Source organism: Euwallacea similis, chromosome 18 (genome assembly GCF_039881205.1).
Source record: "Euwallacea similis isolate ESF13 chromosome 18, ESF131.1, whole genome shotgun sequence".
In the NCBI taxonomy this organism is placed as follows: Eukaryota; Metazoa; Arthropoda; class Insecta; order Coleoptera; family Curculionidae; genus Euwallacea; species Euwallacea similis.
In genome coordinates this window covers 1,322,886-1,344,926 of record NC_089626.1, presented here as the reverse complement: position 1 = coordinate 1,344,926, position 22,041 = coordinate 1,322,886, and the positions used below count along the sequence as shown (strand labels likewise).

The window sequence follows — 22,041 nt, the reverse complement described above, 5'->3', positions numbered from 1 at the left end:
CAACTAAAAAAGATGAAATGGCGATGATCAAGCAAACCATATAAATCTGAAGTAGCGCACAGTTGACCCAAAATTGCATATTAATAGGTTTTCGCTGGGCGAATTTCGAATGGCTACTGAACCATGTCATCAAATCAAAGGAATGAGAAATTATATTGTTGGAAAGAAAGTGTGTATTTCTCCAATAGAAATGTTCTGACTGCAATATAACTTACTGGACCAAAGAATGTCTTGCTTTATTTAGCTCTTAAATATATGGCAAATCGTAAAAAGAAAGTACTATTGTGAAGGTAGAAATTTCGATCGAAAGAATTGGAGAAAAGATAATTATTTTAAAGTGCTAAAACCACCGTGGAGATCACTAGTACTGCCACTTTAACTGTAATACGTACTATTTTTTTATAATAAACTGCTACTTTATTTGATTTCAAATTGTTGGCACGTATGGTGCATGTTGATAATAAAATACGATTTTTCCAAAAACGGTACAAGATATCGATTAAAGCAACTTATACCATTTTTTGTAGGAAAATTACGAAAAAAATCAAGTTAGAAAAATACTGATTTCGTCAACTCACTAAAAAAAATCAATTAGTTTAAATGAGAAATTTTGACTTCCCGTGTATAAGGAAGACACATGAAACATCTGTTTGCATATAAAAATAAGCAGGACAATAAGTTATTTAAACCAACCAACTTTCATTGTTACCATAGCAATTTTTTGAAAAAAAGTTATAGCAAAAATAGTTTTGTAACTTCTTACTTTGAGAGCGAATAACTTGGTAGCGAAGCCTGTAGGATTTTTTATGTGAAGTACTAGCATTATTTTGGCCTTCTCTATATATAACGCCTAGAATTTATGACGTGACTTTTCTGGACGCCCTGTATATATTCTCGGATTGAATAGTTTTATTAAATCACGAATGCAACCCTAGGAGTCCGAGGGAGTGTTATATGGATATCCTGCATTATAGTTAAGAATAATTGCACTCCTGACGACCTTTTCATTGAAATGCTCCCTTACTCACCGGATAAGCATTCTGTTTCGGCTGCTTTACATACGTTTAATATCTGATATGTTTTTGCGAGTCAATATGTCAACTCAATCATTTTCCTGGCTTATTTTGTTTTGAAATCAATGCGTAAACAAGCTGAATTGAATGCAGTCGATATTTTTTAAATATTTCGTAATGCAACGACTGATACCAGTTTCAAAGGTAAAAGTCAAACATACACAATTGATTGGATATTAGCTTAGCAGTGGTTTGGACATTTGATTAAAAAAAAAACGACGTGGATGTGTTGTGTTTGTGCGCGTAATTGCGAAAATGTTTCTAGAAGTTCCTATTCATGTTATTATCCATGTACAATGTCCCATCTATAAGGCATGCACAAAGCCCGGAAATATCGAGCGGGCCTTACAAAATTTATGGAAGGTAAAATACAGAACATAACTCAAGATTAGGGAAACATAATCTTTATGTGTGTTAGGGCAGGCTGTAGCATCTCAATTTAAATAAGATCTTTTGCACCCCTTTGGGTATTTTCTTAGTTGGGGGGAAATTTACAGGACAGCTTATTTGTTGTTTTACCTCAATCTAACAAGACATACACGGATTCTAATAGACTTCGTTCCTTTAACTCTTGACGGTTCTGATAGGTCGGAAGAGATTTGTCTAAACAAAGATAAGACAGGTAATAATCCTGCTTTTCGGGATAATGCAGGCTTTTAGGATTAAATATATGATTAAGGTAATGCCTGTTATAAAATTCCATTCATACTAAAATTTCATGAATTAACTATTATACAATTACCTACTGACAATTTTGTCTTATATTTCGAGTGTTTCTTTGTCCCCCCAATCTAATCACAAATTAAGCGCAGAAAATTAGCATTTAAACATACGCTAAACTGTCAGACTGCTTGAAAATTATGATGGAGGTTTCTAATTAATACCGTATAAATAGCATTGGTATGTTCGGTTACGTGTTCGAGTTGTTGATGAGTACTTTTGTGTTATTCCCTTTGGGTTTAGGGTTTATCCTGCAGTTTCAACTTCGAGGAGGTGTGTGAAAGCTTTGATTAAGTAACACTGGGGGACAGAGCAAGGTAACTTTTTGTAAAAAAGTTTAAAGGAGGACGATTGATTGATCGGCTCCAACTTTGATGCGCAATTCGTTTTGTTAAATGTGCTTTAACGGAAATATTGAGTTATGCTCCCAGCAGTTTGGTAGACGATAAATCCGTCACGAATGCGAGGCCTGATGTATTGCGATTCTTAAGGCGGCAGAAAACGCCAGTGTATGCAGGGTGTTAGGGAAATAACTTTCGTAAATTTAACCAATAATTAAGAACATCATTTTGAACAAAAAACATCCGTACAACAGGGGTACCTTACAACCCAATGGTATTTTTCAGGAAAAATTGTCGAAGTTGGTAACCGAAAAGCTACGATAAGCTTTAAAATTTGAATAAAATGTGGAAAAACTTACCTGACAGATGTCAATTGTTTGACATGTAACAAAAAAACTTTAAATTACTCAAAAAGCGATTGAAAGTTAATTAATAACTTAAGCGGTAGAAATAAACGTGAGCGGCAATGCCGCACCGAACGCGACTGAGGAAGAGGAATTTCTTTTTGTTTTGATTGTTTTTTATGGCCCTTCGTAGGGTGGCTCGCCTACTTTGCGGATTAAGCGATAAAACATCGGAATGCGCAGTAATCACGTAGACCCTGTACCTCAATAGTACATGAGCCATATAGCCATCTGCGTTATACCGTGGTCATCAAGTGGAGCCCATTAGGGACCATCAAGAAGGGACAAGACAAAAACCACCCTCATTTTTCAGTTTTGTCATGAACTGTATGTCCTTCCATACTTTTAATATTTCAGTGTGATTTCGTTCTCGCTAAATGCATCTTCTGTCAGTGCATGTACATATACAGGGTGTTAGGGAGTAACCTGAACTAATACCCTGTATATATCCCGAGAACGGTAACACTTTGTATATGACTAAGTTTAGTTAAATCGATTCAGAATGATATATTTTACAATCCTGCTCAGTTTCCTCCACCGACCACCAAATACCGTGTATACATATGCAGGATGTTGATTTATAGAGCTCAACCATGAGGATTTTGTTAAACTGGGGCAAGGTTGCGTAACAAATCGCTTCAGAATTTTCGAAAATTCTCCTCAGAAAGCTCCAGTTTTTTTCAAATATCTCCGAAGGACACCGGAGTCGTTCAAAGTTGAAAATGGAACATTCTTGAACTCCTAATTGCGCAATGCTGTGTCACTTTAACCGACCCCGTGTCTCTTATGGTTACCGAGATGCCCATGTCCGAGTTCCAGAAACGGACACGAACACTGAGAACGTGATAAAGCTTCCGTAAAATGGGCAGACCAATTATTGATCTTGCCTATTAAAACAAGCCCCGTAATACATTTCAGAGTGGTTGTTAATACATGCCATAATCTGAACAGGGCCCTGAAACTATTCAATATTCAAAGTTTTCTCTGAATTTAAAGATCTAAATTAGGCAGGAAACCTCCCGAGGGACATCATTTAGCTTAACACCTATCCAGATTAATCCAAACAAATCAGAAGCGCCTAAGTAAATCAAAGGAGCTCTGCCCGACTTAAACACGGAATTTAAAATGAGGGTCTTGGACGAATGAAAACATCATCCGAGCAAGCTATATTATCGCTCACGCCGGCTCGTAAATTACACTGAACCAACATGGACGCCGTACTGGCCGAAAACATTGTTAAGTTCGGGTCTGTTTGCTTAAAACGTTGAGTAAATTTTGTGCAAGTTTATTGTGTGAGTATTAAATCTCTTCCTTAGGCCGTTTTGCACCTGAGAATAACTGTTCCAAAGTTTTGCCTTGCAAGAAAGGAGTAATACTTTTGCGTAATAAGCTCGTATATTTATATCTTTGAATCCAGGAGGGTTTTCTTTTAAAGTGGAAGCTGGCCTTAGACTCTATTTGTTCGCGAAAAGTTTGTTTTCGCAGAAAAGTAAATTGTGGATACCCGTCTGGGAACTCGAGGGTTCAGATTGATTTTCTAATAAATTTAAGTCTGAAACGTCGCTTTCGTGACAAACCTCGCATCAAATAAAGAATCGTGCACTTATATTGAATTTTATTTCTTGGCTTGTTATTCCAAAAATGCAGCGTGATAATTACGTACATAGAGCAACTCGGGAATTATTTTTTGGGCAAGAATGCCATATAACGTAGCTGCGCGAGAAAAATTTGCGGCGCAAAAAGATAGAGCTGAAAATTTCTCCTTTAGAGTGCGCCTGCATACTTAATGAGCATCCTGGGTAGCAATGTTTTTTTCGCAGTTGGTTCCTCAAGATATCCTTACTCCTGCCTTATTCTAAATATATTGCGAAGATATTTTAATTAAATGAAACCTGGAGGAAGGATGTAACTTAATTAGTGTGGAAATGGTTTCTGTGCAATTAGTAGCTCCCAAAATTTGAGGAATTTTATCCACGTAGGTGAGGAACACTTCATGGCTTAGGAGATCCAACTAATCGACACTCGGCGCTCTTGATCGGTTCTCACCTTTTTTTTCGATGCTTAATTCTAGATTCTTGCAGTTTGAGACAGCGAGGAAGCTGCTTGCTCCACCACTATCGAAACCAATCAGATTTGATAGTGTCCAGAGCCTGATTTAGTCGTTGTTAAAGTCAAAACCTGAGAGGTGATTTTAGCGGTCTTTCTAGGTCAGAGAAAACCACGATAGCTCGGCTTAAGACGTTTGTTTCAAGAACGTTCAAGAAAATGTATATTTAGTTATATATTATTTCACGCACATCTATCACGAATATTAGCGGTTTCTCGTCCATGGCTTCTTCGTTAAAACATCATTAATCATTTGGCCTATATAATAATTGTAACACACGTTTACCATTCCGGACGAAAATAATTTAGGACATGAATTGCCGCAGAATAACCTAAATCAAAACAGTGAACCTTAATGAACTTAGGTGAACTCGAGTACTGTCATACATAATTTAACAACTTTTTAAGTAGATTTATTTAGCCAAGAAAGGAAAATATTTTCTTTCAAGTTTCATTATAACGTTACCGCTCTAGCAATATTTTCTTTGCGTCTGAGACAAAACTGCTTATTAGAATCGATATAACTTTCGTTTCATTATAAGTTCTGAAGCGTAGAATAACTATTTCGAAGATAAAGAGAGAAGAATTAAGCCCCGTGCAATTTACCACTTTGTTTTCGAGCACTAAATAAGGCAATTCTGTTTGCGGAGCATGTTATAGTTATAGAAACTTTATTACGATGCCACCTGAGAAAGTTCAAATGTACATACATTGTGCAGCAGCTGGAAGCTTTATGAAATCAACCATTAATATTCCTTTATTATATTACTCGTCTTAAACACCAAACTTTTGTTTGAATTTATTCAGGCTCATTTAGTACGTAGTGTATAGTCGATTTAAATTGACATCTCTATCTTGCACTACATTGTGCATCGGTCCCCGTTCTATTGTGCCCCTATAGTGCTCAGTTTATTGGTATCTAAGGCCAGCAAATCCATATGCATTTATGCGATGAAGTGAAGCAGTACATTCCAACACAGTACAATACAATACTCGTACATTTCATAAACGTTTACGAATGAATGCTACAACAGCAAGATTATCTGTATACTGTCTAATATTTATAATTTACCAGCAGTCCTCTTGGGATGTTAGGGAATTCTCATATTTATCAGGAAGAGTAGAAGATGATAGATGAATTTCCTGCCACGTAATTTTTTTTAATTCTGGTTGTGTTACAAGCCGGGGTGACTAAGGTATCCATGCTTTAAGAATGTTCCCTTTGTTATGGGCTATCTTAATCCATACAGAATGACGGTAAACTAATTTCAAAATGCATACTGTAAAGTCTGAAATGTCACAAACTGAACTTACTAATTAACTTAAATTCCTAACAACTATAATTGCAATATGTTTCACAGAATTTGCATGTAGCATATGTGGGATTGGCAGATGGATGTGAGGCGTGAAAGGGAGAGTGAAAACTGTGCACAAAATTGTGAATGGGTTTATTTGACAAACAGAAAAAAAACCATTAAAACAAAAACAAAGCAATATATAAACCGAATCCTAGCTAATCCGCGAGAGAAAATAATAAAAAAGACACTTTACTCGTGAGTTCCTTTAGAGAATACTTCGTAACGTAAAACTCGTTGTTGCATTGCACCTTCGTAATACTACTTCCGTTTTCTTAATGTCTTTTCCCGTTTTTGTCTCTCTCTTTTCTTTTTGCTGTGCGTCGCTTTTAACCACCCTCGCTTAACCAATCGCACTTCACATTAACCTTGCAGCGTGGTCTTTGAGCGTGTCGTAACGGCTGGACTGTGAGTGTCCTCGCCCGGTATACCGCTACCAAGTCGCATTCCCACGCAAATAAATGAAAATTTCTTGTTTGTACGCAATTATATTTCATCTATTGTCCAGGTTTGCAAAGAAATAAAATTTCCTCTTGAAAAATCACATATTTTGATTCTCATACATATTAACTTCTTTATATTCACTTCTGGTTGGTTGACAGTTTGCATATGAAATGCATTTCCAGATTTCGCCGAAGCAAAATCGGAAAGATTTTTCTCCCTAATAGCTAATGTACTGCTGATGGGATTTTTAGCTTATTTTATTTCTTATTATGTAATATGTCACTCATTATTCATTATATCTGGTTTGAACGTTTCTATTGGCTTAAAGCGAACAAAAAGAAGACCATTGCGTGACAAAAGCTTATATTGAAATGAATTTTTAATGATTATGTTATTAAAATGACACTAAAATGTCCTGGTCGTGAGAAGTCTTGAGAGTGTCGTCTTCAATAGTGCATCAATCAATACGGACTATATCCCCTTTGAAGCATTCAACTGGTTCTAAAAACATCAGGAGCGTGTTTTTCATACTATGCGATTTCGACCCATCATCCTAATATGCCAATCCAACCTCAACTGTAGCTCTCTGGGGCGCAACTTTACAGTAGATGAATATTTAAAGAGTTACTATTTGTGGTACCCCAAGGTGTTAGCTTCAGCATAAAGTACCTTCCACTTTGCAAAGGAGGTAATTGGTATGTTTCGTTAGAATCGTCTGCGATGAAAATTAAATCAGAGTCATATTAACGTCGCATTCCAACAAAAGGATCTTAGTATTGACGAGATCCCAACGAAAGTCAATAAATTTCGTTTTCTCCAAAATACCACGAAACGAATGAGATAAATAGATAATCTAATCGTCTAAACGTATTTGGCACATTCATCTTGACCGAAACAAGGATGAGACTGGGAAAAAACACTGGAAAAACAGAAACTGAAATCCCTTTCCCAAGAAAATGCAATTTATATCTGTCGATTGAGCGCCGCTACTCTAAACGCGGTTTTTCCAGCCGATACCCGTCGGGACATTAATAATCTAGAAAGTTACTACGATTGGCATGTACGAGTTCCAATAAATGGTTCACTAAATAAGGCATTAATTAAGCATCATTCTAGAGAAGTGTTAGTTAAACGTCAATTGTGTACACATTTTTCACTTCTCCTAGCACGTTCATTTAACCATACACTGTATGTTACTATATCCATCACAACCACCACCGCTGTTATCAGGTGCATTACGTTCTAACACATGAGAAGAGAAATGCAATTTCTTGGAAGTGAAAAACATTTGATACTAAAGTAAAATTTGAATGAGGTCTAACATATAAAAAATTTAAATCGCCATCAATATATCAGCAAAAATAATAATATGCGGTTCAGTTAGCTGATTGATGGCACCAATTTACATGGAAAATGTAAACGATCCCGGAAACGCTCCAAGAGTTAAAATCGCTTACTATTTATTTCTTGCCTGAGAAAGGAACATATTTTATGTTCGGTTGGAAAATATTTCTTTGCGCAATTGAATTTTCGTTTTGGGCTTTATGTGGAAATTTCCATGATCCAGTTTTATTATGGCACACATATGTATGTACGTCGAACGTTCGAAGTTAAAAAAAAAAAAAATCATATACTAATTACAGTCAATTTGTAGCCCCATCGCGACTATTTAGGCTGAAAGGTATTAATTGAATAACTTTTCGGAATTTAGAGTTGTGGAAGTGCTCCGGTTCCCATGCTGGAGGATTGAACAGGGAATGTATTTATTTATTCCCTTTGATAAGTTAAGAGGGATATTTAACGTAAACTGATTAGGCTAAACACCATCACTTAGCTTCCATGTAGCTCGAAATTACATTTCCTCTATACGGTTCGCCGTGGGCCAATTTTTTCATAAGCTTTTTAACTTAATTGCCAAATCCCCTAACGCTTATACCCTTGATATTAAATCATCAAAAAGGCCCCAAATTCCTTGCCTTCGAGGAAAATAACTTTATGCGGGCTTTGTTTACACTGCGCCCTGTTCCATTAATATATTTGCGAAAATCATAATATTCAGCTCACCTCCGTTAGCTGATTGATGGGCCAAACCAGGCTGAAAATGTAAATGATCCGCAAGCCGTTCGCTCAAACCAATCGCCTTTTACTCATTGCCTTCCCTGAAACAAAAACGAACATTATAATAACTCGTGAAATTTATTCTTCCGGAAAATAAATTCAAATTTTCTAATATATTAAGTATAATGGAGGGCGTTTAGTGCTACTAATTAGTTCTTTCAACTTTATTAATATTCTGAGATATTCATTAACGATCCATTATGTTTATGTGTTTATTAAAGAAAATCATTTTAATAATATCTTAAATGTTTTATCGTAATGGTCAAATAACATCTGCGTCGGCTAATCAGTATCCACTTACTCATGCTTTTCTTTTTCAAAATAATTTTTTCAACTAGCTGCTTTACTTTGCGTCTCTCTTTGCTCCCCACCTATCAGCAATAATTGATTGCGATTAATGGAACCACCGCAAAGCAGATACTTCTGCGTAAATGCTGAAAATTACAAACTTAAATCACCCTGTAGGCGCTATTCAGACTGAGCGCACTGAAACAAGTCCGGATGGATATGTTGGCACAATCTAAACGGAAAGGCACTTGACTCTTGGGACTTAGGTCGGGCAGAAGTGTTTGCGCTTCTTTCGGACGGGCTCCAATTATTGCCTGATTAATGCTCATCCAGCAGAGCTGCCGTATTGACCATTGGTGCTAACGTGGTATGCTCCAGACTAGTTCTGGAGTATAAAAGCATCCTGAAAACTCTCTCTAGGAAAAGCGACAAAATTCGTCTCCTTTGGATTTTGCGACGCGTGATGTTTCCAGACAACGATGAAGCAGGTCGTTCATTTAGGCTGGGCTTGGGAACCATTTCCCACGGGCGTAAATCGATCGTCGGGATCACTAGATGCGTACCGTTCCTAGCACCAAGATCGACGATTGAGCGGATGTTCGAATGCTAACAGTCTTCTTCAACATAGATCGAACATATGGGCGCGAGGGTAAATTGCGAAGGAAGATGGGGCGTTTTGCCGAAGGGGGGACAGGGCAGTTGCCACCATTTTTCGAGCAACAAATATTTAAAAAAATTCTCAGATGAAGCCTACTTTTTGTGTGCCAATGTAGATGACTGTTAGTTTGAAGAACCCATATACGGGAACATTACTGTCAAGGTAACCCTATCCGATTTCTTTTATTTTCTTAATCTGCTGTATTTCCTTTCAACTGAAATCGTCCTCACCTCAATTTTCGTCTTTATCTTAAAACCGCTAAGGGGTTTCGCGTGTTTTTGGAGACATGATAGAACTGATAACAATGTTAAAAATCGTTCTTGCTGACGTTTTTCGAATAGGGGGTTTAGAGCAAGTGTATTACTTACGTCTTTTACTGTGAGGGCGTAATTTTCCTTCCGAAATGTCGTCTTGCCTTACTGATGATTGTATTCGAGGCACTATGGGGGTCTTAAAAACAAAAACGGAGAATTTTAGCAGAGCAGCGATAAAACACAGCTGCTAGGTCGTAATATCCAATTTGCGTTATGAAATGCCCAGGGGTGATCAAACATTCTGACACCTATTAGTTAATTAAACCCTCATTAATTTAGCACTCAACCAGGTCCTATATATCTAGTTGATGCGATGCGAACTGCTCGACTTTAGCGTAAATTGGTAGGGAAGTTAATTTGCAAAAATTCCTTTTTACTCCCTTTCGGGAATGGCGGTTTTTAGGAAGAAAAATTCCTTGGGATCGAACGTCTGAATACGGGGTGGCGATAGGTCGACGATAAGGGAGGGTAGCATGCAGCAATTTTTGTGTTTGCTGACAAAATCAACGGCCGGTCCGATAAATGGGATGAGGAACGCCGGTTTTGAATATAAAACGGTTACCCTGCCGAATCCAAAGGTTCGCGTTGATTAAATCACCCAAGCAAATCGTATTGAAAATGAGAATCATGGGATGTTTGTTTATACAGCGTTTTACTTCAAATAACAACGTACGAATTCTCAGAAAATCTGAATTTGGAAACTAATTATTTCCAAATTTCTTTCATTGGAATCTACGTCGAGCCCTTGGGAAATTGTATATCGAAAGGGAAATATTTGAATCCTTTCAATGTTCGCTGTGTATTAAATCCTTAATTGTGCTGAAACTTTCTTTGTGAATTTAATTAACCAATGTCCATTAAATTTCCCTATAAAACGTTGCTTGTGCCTGGCCGCTTAATTTAATCAACGTTTTAAATAGGACGCAATTAGTAATAATCGAATAAAATCTCATCAGAATTCAGCTACTAAGGCCTCCGAATTGACACCTAGTTTAGTTTATTAGAGTCCCCAGTTTCCGATTACAATTGTCTGTTAATTTCTTGTGCAAGAGGGTAGAGAATCAAAGGTCTCAAAGTTCAGCCAACATTTGGCTAGGATTCAAATTACTGCTTGGATGAAAACCGGAGATTTGAACGGATACAGCTAATGGAGACTGAGTGCGAATTAAACTTTAAATATCAAAACTTGGGTTTGAGGATTGCAGAATTGACCGGAATAAAACTCGTCAGTATGCTAATTTCAAGATTAAGTTATAAATTGTTAATTAGCAATTGTGCTGGTAGATTAAATAGCCAATGAAAAAGCGCATTATTATTTTGCACACGGGCATGTATGTGGTGTTACCATCGAAGTCTCGGTCAAAGACAAAAAATCTTAATTGCTGTGGTTCAGTTAAAAATGATGCTTTTTGCGGACTTTTTTTTGTCGGGGAGGAAATTTTTAAAAGGCACCCAGCCTGGTGTTCTGGTGGCCGGGTATCGTGGGATTCACCGGAGGACTTACCTACTAAAAACTTTGGGATGAAATAACCTTCTCCGACTCCGGAACTGTCCCTGAGGGTTATGTTATCAGGATCGGAAAGGACGGCGAGTAGCTACTATCTGCTCCCCCCGTCCTCTGCTAGTTGATCCTCATCCGTTGTGTTTCTAGAATGGCTACTTTCTTTTTGTGTCATTTCGGTCCTGTTGTATTCCTTTTCGCCCTTTATGTATTCGAGAGGGCATTCTTGATGGCCGCGCGCCTCCCCATGCTCGATTCGTGTCCTTTCAAGTTGCAGGGCACCGCCACTCTTCCTCCTTCAAAGCCCTTTGTTTATGCCGTTCTGGTCCCGTATCATGTTGTTACCAATCCTGATGTATACATCTGACAGAAATTTTTGCTTGTTCCTTCGGTAATGGAAATTATTCCTGCATGTTTGAATTTGCTCCTGAGATGCTTCTCTTTGTACTGTGACGCCCATTTGTGCGTGTGGGCGTCCTTGAGCGTTTGGTCCCTTCGTCTTCTCGTCTTGACCTTTTACGGCCTTTCCTGTCGCATTTGTCCCAAGGGCTGGTTTCTGATGACGCAACAGGTCGTTCCTTCTGCCTTCCGCGATCGTTACCTCTCTCTCCCTCCTCCGGGGTTGGTTTCATTTTTGAGGGGGGAGGCAATCAAAGGTCATCACGTGGAGTGGCGGACAGGTCTTTGACGCCCCACTTTTTTGCAGGCTGGTCAATCGTAGTCTGGCCCGGTGCGATATCGTTTTTGTTTCAAATAATTTCATATACAGCAGCGCGTTAGGCGCATTGTAAGATAACGCTATAAATAAATATCCCAAAATAATATCCTGCTCCATTCGTACGATTCATGGGGTTGCTAAAATGTTGCAGGGAACTGTTGCATATTCATATTGAATTTAATTCTGACAGCTCGTTCCATAGATAACTAACATCTAAATTTATTCCTCAGTTTTATTTAGTTAATTGGACCAATCGATTTTGCACACAGATGCTGTAAATGAAAATTTATCAGTTTGATTTATAGACCGCCCATGAAAAAAACACGCTTTTTATTGAACATGATTTAGTGTAACAGTTCTGATCGGGAAAATATTCTACATAATTGTGGGTAATACTGACATATACACACATAAGCTGAATTAAAAATCCTAAAATACGGTTGCAATGGTTGAGTCAAACATTTAGAACGGGGTTTAGCCGTACAATTCAGCGTAACAACAATGGTAATGTTAAAATATGTATGAATTACGTGTTTTAAATCCAAATCAACAAGAAAAACATGATATGGAACATCCGATGGTGGCAACTCACAATACCATTTTGTTTTACTGCTGTTGTTGACGCTGCAGCTAAATTTTATTTATACATAAACCGCAAAAAACGCATACGAACAGACATACAGAACAGTATATTTAGTTGTGCAACGGATTATTATATTTCACATCGAATTTAATTACCTAATTAACATACTATTATAATGAGCCGGAATGATAAATTCAAATAATCCAAAGCTTTACGTTAATTTTATAGACTATCAATTTATTTTAATAACCATCGTTAATGCACTAGTAGGTACTCTGTATTATTTTGCAAGTTAACGCGATTGCCCTCTCCGCTCTTCCACTGCAACATGGACATCGTCTGGCATCACGAAGAAAATGATAATTGATAATGTAGCCGGATAATGAAACACTAAATTATTCGAGGGAATAAAATGTTTACAGTAGTATGACGTTTCGACAGAAATTTCGGCGGTTAATTTCAATTGTGCAGTATATCATCCACAGCACCATGGCCTGTGATGATCAGTGATACCTGGATCATTTATTTGATATGAACTATGTAAACAAAATTGGTAGTGAGGAGCACGATAGCACCGCCCAATTGTTGTAATCATGACGTGACTGCGTAAAAAATGTGAAAATCCGAACAATTTAAATTACACTTGTCATTGCAGTTGTAAATTACACTTGTCACTGCAGTCGATTTGGTATGGTGTCAGGTTTATTTATTACCCAATTAAGGTCCGACATATAAAAATGAAAGCAATCTTCGTGAATATTTTTGTAATAGTTTGTTTTCGGTAATGAAATACGATGATTTCATTAAAGCATGTATTAATATTTTTTCCCGGGTAATGGATTTAACGTGCCCAAAGACGGTCATTCGTTAATATTTTAATTTTATCTGGTCGGGCAGATAAAAACTTTAAATTCATAAAATTGGAACATACATTTCTAAAATTTCTTTTGGATGTTGGGAAATGGCGCCCTATTTAACCCGGCGGAGGTGTGGTGGGGTGTAACACACCCTAGAGCACTTGCTACACAATATAACTAAAGTTTTCTGTAGTGGTGTCCTGGAGCGCCTAATAGCTTTAATTAAAACATCGCCCTACACAATTTGCTGAAGCGCTCGATCAAATATTGAGCCAGTTTTGAATCAGGAAATCTCTACCAAAATCGGTTGGGGCTTGCCATACCCCATTAATTTAAACACAACTATTTCTTTTCCTGACTTTTATAGTCTAAAGGGGCATTTATTCGACAAGTTTTCACTTATTTAGTACGCTTTGTTGTTGCAGTCGGATATTATAGAATATTTATTACATTGTGAATAATTTAGGATACTGTTGTTATTTGCCTGACGAAACATCATTATGGCACTTAATGTGTTTTAGAAATTATGCGTTCTATTCGTATTAATTATTCTAAGATAACAGATACTTATCACTTAAAAAGGCCTGGAAAGCGTGAATTTTTATTAATATTCCGCACAAATTCCTCCCCCCCACACTCAAAATGTAACATATTGTCACCACACCTCCGCCTGGTTAAATCATAATCCAGATAGAGCATTTATTATTATTTGACTAATGTCTTAGAGGAATGGGGTTAATTAAAATAAATTTGCCGTGCTATGACGCTAAATCTTCGGCGAAATTTTAATGAATGGAGATGCTGGTGAAAAAGCTAAATCATCGTAGTATACGATACGAACCGTTCAACTAAGTAGCTTTGGCCATTTTCCAATGTTCCTTGAAAGCTTTAGCTAAAGATTACAAAAGAAAAATGGAGCACTTTTTTACAACTTTGGCCACATATTTTTATATAATCGATGGTCGTTCTGATAAAGTTGCCTTAAGAGTGTAGACGAAAAATTACCTATCTCTTTGAAAATTTTATTATCAGGTAATATAAACGAGCAAGATATTTTATAATCTTCACTCACATTAAAATCGGTTGCGATAGAACGCCTATATTTATCGCAGCAGTTTTTAAAATCACCTTTTGAGAAATAGTGCGAATGTGCTCCCATTAACAACCCTTTAAAATAACCAACCAAAACTGCCCGTACCAAAGCTTCCATGATACGATGAGCTTATAATTTCGAAACATACCCGACATTTTCCTGTGTTTTATTCACAATAATTCATGTACCCGCTATAAATGCTGCAGTAAAAGGTGTTGCATAGTTGGCTCAAATCACACCGGCCAATGCGGTTTAGTGGGTAACTAATTTTGGGAAATTATTTCTCACTTTTATTTGGTTAATTGGCTCAATCGATTTCCTAACCAGATGCCCCGAATAGATGTTTATCTATGTGATTTATAGAGTAACTATGGAAGAGGTAAATGTACTACGTCCATTAAAGGACGGAAAATTGAGTTTGGAAGGTTCGATTCTCGTTACGTTATTCCATTTATTCTAATTCGAGGAAATTACTTTCCTAGTATGTGAACGGAATGCCAGTAAAGCGCTTAGCCGGATTATGCGCCAGTTTCCCTAAAATCCCACTTAGCATACTACTACTATGAGAACAACAAGATTGTTAAGCGCAACAACGCCCAAACGTAGTGCGGTGGTGGGGCTCAAAGTTTTGAGCTGATGGGCGTTTTGACGTCCTGCAGGAGTTATAGAGTGAGAGCCTCTATTGTCCAACTGTCTAACTCTATTAACTGAGTACAAACAACACTGAGTTTTATTGCCGCTATTGATAGTGATGATTGGCTATAATGGGATTGCTCTTGCTACAATGAACGTAAATGGAATAAAGATAAATGATCTCGCTTAAATGCCACGTCGGGGAAGAATAAAGTTTGGTCGTCGCCTCGTCTTGATCTTCTTCTCTCTCATTAATAAGATCAATATCAGGACGATGATGCTTCCAAGCCTGCTCACGTTACGTGAGATCCGATGATTTGCCAAGTCGTAACACTTGCCAACATGTCTAAATTTCTCCTCTTGGGTTTCCACGTATTTCCAGGGACGCCTGGATATTTCCGCCGGTCTAATAGGATCGTAAGAGAGTTTCTTCTAGATCTCTGGCTGAGTCTTGTTGTTGTGTTCCCAAATAACTGGATTTTGTGAGCCGAACTTGCGATATCTAAACACATTCGCCTCTCCGCTAATGGAGCACTGTTTGGGGTTGTTGTTGCGTAAGTTGGTCTTACATGTGGTCTCAACTTTGGTGATTGTAAAGCATCTATTAATTTGACAGATTTTCTGGATAATAGCTTGCCAGCTGAGGCAAGGAATATCTCCGATGTTGTTGGTTATGTGAAGTAGCATTGACACTTTTTGTTGGCAGAACGTGTGCTGATTGGTGGTTGAGTGAAGCACTGAAAATCCCCTGGTGGTGGGCTGTTAAGTCTGCTAGTAGCGAAGCACGGGATATAAATCAGTCTCGCTATGCTGTGGAGCAATAAACTTCCTGGTAATGGAAAACAGGCCATAAATCCGTCTCGCTGCTTTTATGGACTATTGAAGATCTGCAAACAGAGAAATAGACTGGCATCTCTTTGTTGCTGGGTCGTGCAGTGCTTCTGGCACTCGTAATAGGTTCGAAGAATGAAATTTGGAAATTTTTTTTATTACTCGATCGATTTTCCTTATTGGACTTGTATGTCTACCAGATATCACACACAAAATTGTCCATATTAAATACTGCGTGCATTTAACTTGGTGAAAGTTTAAATACTGAATAAAATGAAACTCCTCTTAAGTCTATTGCTTTGGTTTATGGCTTTCAGCCAATGTGTTCTCTTTCGAAATGCGGTTATTGTCGAGAACGAACGCTCCGAAATTACACATTTTCACACAGAGATAAGACTAAGCTGCTATTTTTATTTCCTTTTAACCCGAAGAAATAAAACGTCGCCAAATAAAATCTCATTGTTGAAATCTTAGAGAAGACCGTCAAATATACGGCACAAGGGCTCCTGGCTTTTTCGTTTCTAAACTGATTTATTTCCGCCTGCAGCAGCGCTGTACTAGCCATCGGTGTTTACCTAATAAATTAGAGAAAAATAAAAAAGTGCGCCAAGAAGTTTATGTCCGTTTACATTTAGTCTGCGCTCAAATAAGGGCTCTTGGTTCTACTGGTGATAATCCAAGTTTTACCAGAAAGGTCGTACTTTATAATTTTATTCGTAAAGCGTATGTGCAATATGTGCTTTAGGGCATTGCTTAAATAATCCATTTTTCATGGTAAAACAGTGAAAGGCCTTAGGTTAAAGCTATATCTAAACTATAAAATTAAATAGCTGCTTGACTCTATAATAGCCAAAGGGATCAAAATATTTTGTTAACAAGGTAACGTTTACATTGGATGGTCCTTTATTTAAATTCAAATTTACGTGAGACAGCAAAAATTGCCATTAATAGACCCTACAGTATTCTAAATTTGCCGCTTATGGCGTATCTGCTTAATAAAGCTACATCATCAACCTTTGAATACAAATTTCCGCCCTTTGTTCCTTAAAGTATAAAACCTAGCGGAGGGATCTTATAATTTATTCATAATATTAGCGACACCGTCTTGTTTCCAAATCGGAGCACTGTAACGGTTTACTTCAAGTTTCTAAAATAACATTAAGGGCTATTTAGTCCGTGTTAACGTATAATTATTCATCTTTTCAGGTTATTTTGAAAAAGAGCGACTTTCCGAATGACGACTCATAACATCTTTTGTAACATTTATGTTTTATACAAAACGTTTAAAATGTCAGCAATTGTGTTTAGTAGCCCAGGGAAGTCATATTCAAAGCTGAGATAAAAATTTTAAATTTCAACAGGTTAATCTAAATTTTAAATAGACATAATATCAAAAATCGTTAATTCCAGAAAAAAAGGTTATCGATCATTTGGTCTTGCTGCTCTGGTGACAAAAACACTTACATCTATACATAAATAACCATTCATAAAATGCAAAGAAAAGAAAAGAAAAAATTTCATTTGGAAATGCTCCAATAGAGTGGTTGAAGGGAAAAGGAAGCGGGGATTGCCTTGTTTGTCTTGCAAGGCAAAGAGGGTTCAGAATGGTCCAGTTGTGACGATTGTCTTTCCATCCTATCCGAATATGTTCCAGGCTTTCAGTTATTCTTGTCATATGTGGGTGTTCATATAGTAATTGGTTTGATGGATTGTGTAACGGGAAAGTTTAAACTTATAACGAAATGGTGATTATAGCGTGAATGCTAATAACGCGAAGCATGTTTTATACTCCATTATCAAAGTTGGTACTTACATGTATGTATTAATTCGACTTGATGTCGCGCGCCATATCAATATGTTTCAGACTATAATCGAAATTTTTCTATTCCAGGGCGTCGCGTTAGGAACATTGAATCCAACGGAATATCTGTTCTCAACGGTGCCGATTTTAATCAGGGTAAGTCCTAAGTGTAGCTGAGGCAATAATAACAATAACCGATATTGGATTGTTCTACCCTATAACGGCCGAGTTAATTTAACCTCTCTCGGATACGGCACTGTTTATGTATTTTATCTTAAAAGGACAATGAACCCTTTAGATTCTCTTTACGAGATAGGACCTTCGGATAATAGTACGGTAAAAGGAGCCGTTTCTATAAAGTGACAAATGGGAATGTGCATGATCTTCCTGGAAACAAAAGTTTTTATTTCATTAAGGGTTTTCTTTTTTCCGTGAAATGGGTACTAAAAGTTTTATTGCTTACAGGAGACTAGATTTGAACTCTAGCTATTCCTACTAATTTTTACTCAATTAAATTACATTCATATACAGGGTGTTTAATAAAAGTATGTCAAAAATTGAGAGGTTAATTTGTGGATGATTTTAAGAAAAAAAAATTCATACGAACTTGGGTCCATTCCCTGTTTCTATCTGAAATACTGGGCGATACATTTTTTAAGCCTTTTCGTAAGAAGTCCGATCCGGCATCAAAGATTTTTACGAATATTAGGGAGTGTCAAAGAAGTGTATAGATGCACATCTTTTAAGGGTAATTCCGCTAATGGCGTCCCCATAATGTTACCTTGAACATTTTAAACGAAAAATATGATACGTCACTATTTTTTTTAAATTAAAAATAATGTTTTTAATTCTTGGAGTAATTGAGTTCAAAACAGCAATTACTAATAAAATAGATGACAAGTGTTGTCGCTTTTCGACCGCGATGTCTGCTAAACTTCCGATAAGACTGTCAAAACTCCATTTACGGATACCTCTCAACTTCAAACAGCACTAAATAACGAATAATTCTTAGGTCACTATTCACACACATTATTCAGTGATCTGTAAATAATGGGCCCTCTATGAAATCAACGCGGACACTCCTTTTTACCAAAATATTGAAATATATGTCAAATTACATCTTAATAGTGGACAAACTAGACGACATCTGCTACTTGGTACCGCTGTTACACGTGCCGATTTTGAAATTCAGGCAAACTTTATGGTTTATGTTTGTGGTCTGTTTATAGTCTTCTCTGATTGCAGCCTTTGTGCTTAAAATAGATTTTAAGTGAGGAAATAGAAGTTGAAATGTAAGGATAATGGGTTACTACAGTTTCCGGTATTTTAGAATGGTCTAAGAAATAATTAGATGTTGAACATACTAGGAAAGTGTCGACGGCATTGCCGAACTTGAAAAGTACCTTTAGGGCTCGCAAAAAATAATTTTCACGAGCGTTATTTTAATACGAAGCAGAAATATTTGAAAACAAAAATGAAAAAGGCCAAATAAAAACTATTACAGGTTATTCCAAATAGATTAAACGAATTTTAATTAAAGGCTTTTGAATCAATACAATAAATTTTGCTCTGTTATGTATTATTGGTGTCTGTTATGTTATTATATTTTATATTATTTTAGTTTAGTGGCTCAGATATGTTCGATCCTCACAATGAATATGCTTGGTTCGTTGAAAATCCACATGAATACGAAAGCTGTTGACCGCAAACACGTTTCGGGATAAAAGTATGGATCGGTTATTTGGCAATCATTCAGATTATTAGCCCATACATTTACGAAGACAATTTGATCGCAGATGGACGTTTACCCTTTTTAAGGACCTAGCTCTAAGGACTTGCCTCAACAGCTTGAATCACCTTTGGTTCCAATAAAAGGGTATTCGGCCACATAACGCTAGGAGAGTGGCTGATTATTTGTCCGGAATATTTCCCGGTAGAGTCATTTCAAGCAATAGAGACGTTCGTTGGCCGGCACGTTGACCAGATCTTTCCCCATTAGATTATTTATTTATGGGAAATTATAAAATACTTCATTTGTAAATCTGCATCAGCCGATATTGATAAACTGTAAAAAAATGACCATCACTTTATGGACCAAAATTAGAACGGTAATATCCACAAGAATTATAATATTACATGTAGTTTTGTGATGTGCCCAGACATTTCACATCAAAAAACACCCACACTGTTATTTTCTCATTTCTCTGAAAATATAGATGCTGAAGAAACGAGAGTCGACCTTACCAAAAATATCCCCGAAACAAACTTTGCTATCATCAAACACAAAAATATAATGATATTTCCCCCGGAGCCATTAAGTTCTGTTTTGATTAGCTGACTAAACTAATAAAGTAATTCTACATCAAAATAAAGTTTTCTCAACCTCAAGTTTTGTCTCAGCGCCTTATAAAGGAGAAAGTTATAAGCTAGGTGAATCGAGAGCATTAAAGATTGCGGAAACTTGTGGAGCGAGTGCGAAATTATGATGTGGATCGAATTTCCTGTATTTAGAGTTAAGAGGTTGGTGAAAACTTTTATATTAAGTTGCTTTTGTTGTTTTCTCTTCTTTGTTCGGGCGAATCTCCAAGGATTTTTCATTTGAAGATCTGCTGTATCCTCCAAAATAGCTGAAATCTCATTAGGATGAATAATATAACCTCTTGAAAATTAACTCTAATTTGCCACGAGAAAGGAAACTTATTAAATAGCTTCTTCGCAGTAGTTTACGAGCCGCATTGCACACTTCACAACTTAACATAAAGCGACCAATGCTCAAACCAGTCGGGATTTTAGTCAAGTGACAATATCGCTGCGAATCAGAGTTGAACCGTAAGCAGGGAGTTTAAGATCATCATTTACTGAAATATCAACTATTAATCATGGCTAAATTTGGACAAGACTGGCAAATTTTGACAAATGGCTAAAGTTGAGGCAATCGGATGGCTGTGTTTACGTTACGGCATATTGCAATAATCCGTATTAAAGCTGAACTTTTCGTGCATTGTGTATGCCGAATGTATCAAGGTTATCAAAAACCTGTCCAGGTTTTCGGACATCAAATTGTGATTTAGAGGATATTACCTAATAAAGGCTCTTACAACGTTCGTACAGAGGTCTTTCTATAAAACGGATAATAAAAAGGGGCCAATCAGATTAAGGGAAAAGTACCGGACTGTGAACTGAAAACGGTATAACGTACAATACCGGCTGAATACACAATGCTGACCCATACGGAAAGCATTTTTATAGAAAACATTCTGACAACGACTTCGGATATGGGAAATTTTTCTCTCTATTGAACCCGTTTAGTTTTATTTTATGGCTCTTTTCAACGAAATTTATTTGAATGAGAAAGAATATTTACAGATTTAAATTGAATTTGTTAACCAATGTTATTAACCTACTTTTCACCGCCGGCTACTAAACCAACGAGTACAGCTAAACCGCACATTATTATTTATGAACGATTGTTACGATCCTATTTTCATTTCATTTGAGGCACGAAAATACATTTGTGACTAATCTGTCTGTAGGAAAATAAAAATCTACGATAAATAAGATTTATAAACGCTCGCGTTGTTTAGGGACTTATTTCGCGTTTCATAAAGACCGATATTAAAATCCCTCTTTTCCAAACTCGATGCATTTAAGAACGTCTAAATCATAACAAATCTCATAAATGACAAACGACTGCAAAAATATTTCCGCTGTCAAACTTCACGAGATAATGGGATGACAAGGGTCCTTTCGTAGGGCAGCAATACGTAAAATGATCGACTTGTTTAACCATTCAGACGCATTTCAGAGCGGATTCACGTTACTGCCGTTATTTATCTCAAATACGACAGTTTTTCGTATTTTTAAGTGATACGTAGAGTGTCCAATAATCATATTTCCTTTCACCTGAATATTTTTGGAGATTAATAAACAATGCTTGTCTATTGCCGCTGTCTGAATAGATTTCTGTCGACAGCAAGCTGACTTAAATTACTTCAGAAAAATGCTATTTGGCAGTTCTTGAAACAAAATATATTTCCTAACGGGCATGAATAATAAAGAAGCATCCGAACGGTGGACTAGCATGCTCGGAACGCTACGTCATTGCAACTACGCCTTGTACAACCCGACGTTTCGATTTTCGGCAACCATCATCAATTTTGTTTTTCACGGGCGCCATCTCGGATTTTCACATTTTTGAGGTCA

The 22,041-nt window shown here is 36.9% G+C and overlaps 1 protein-coding gene across 3 annotated transcripts in view; it reads left to right on the top strand.

Moving 5' to 3' along the window:
• LOC136414756 (neurotrimin-like) overlaps window positions 1–22,041 on the top strand; it is a 76,138-nt gene that overhangs the window by 21,455 nt on the left and 32,642 nt on the right. For all 3 annotated transcript variants that reach the window (XM_066398937.1, XM_066398938.1, XM_066398936.1), the window contains exon 2: window positions 17,929–17,994. In XM_066398937.1, coding sequence (XP_066255034.1) covers window positions 17,929–17,994 — 66 coding nt within the window. The remainder of the gene's footprint in view (window positions 1–17,928; window positions 17,995–22,041) is intronic.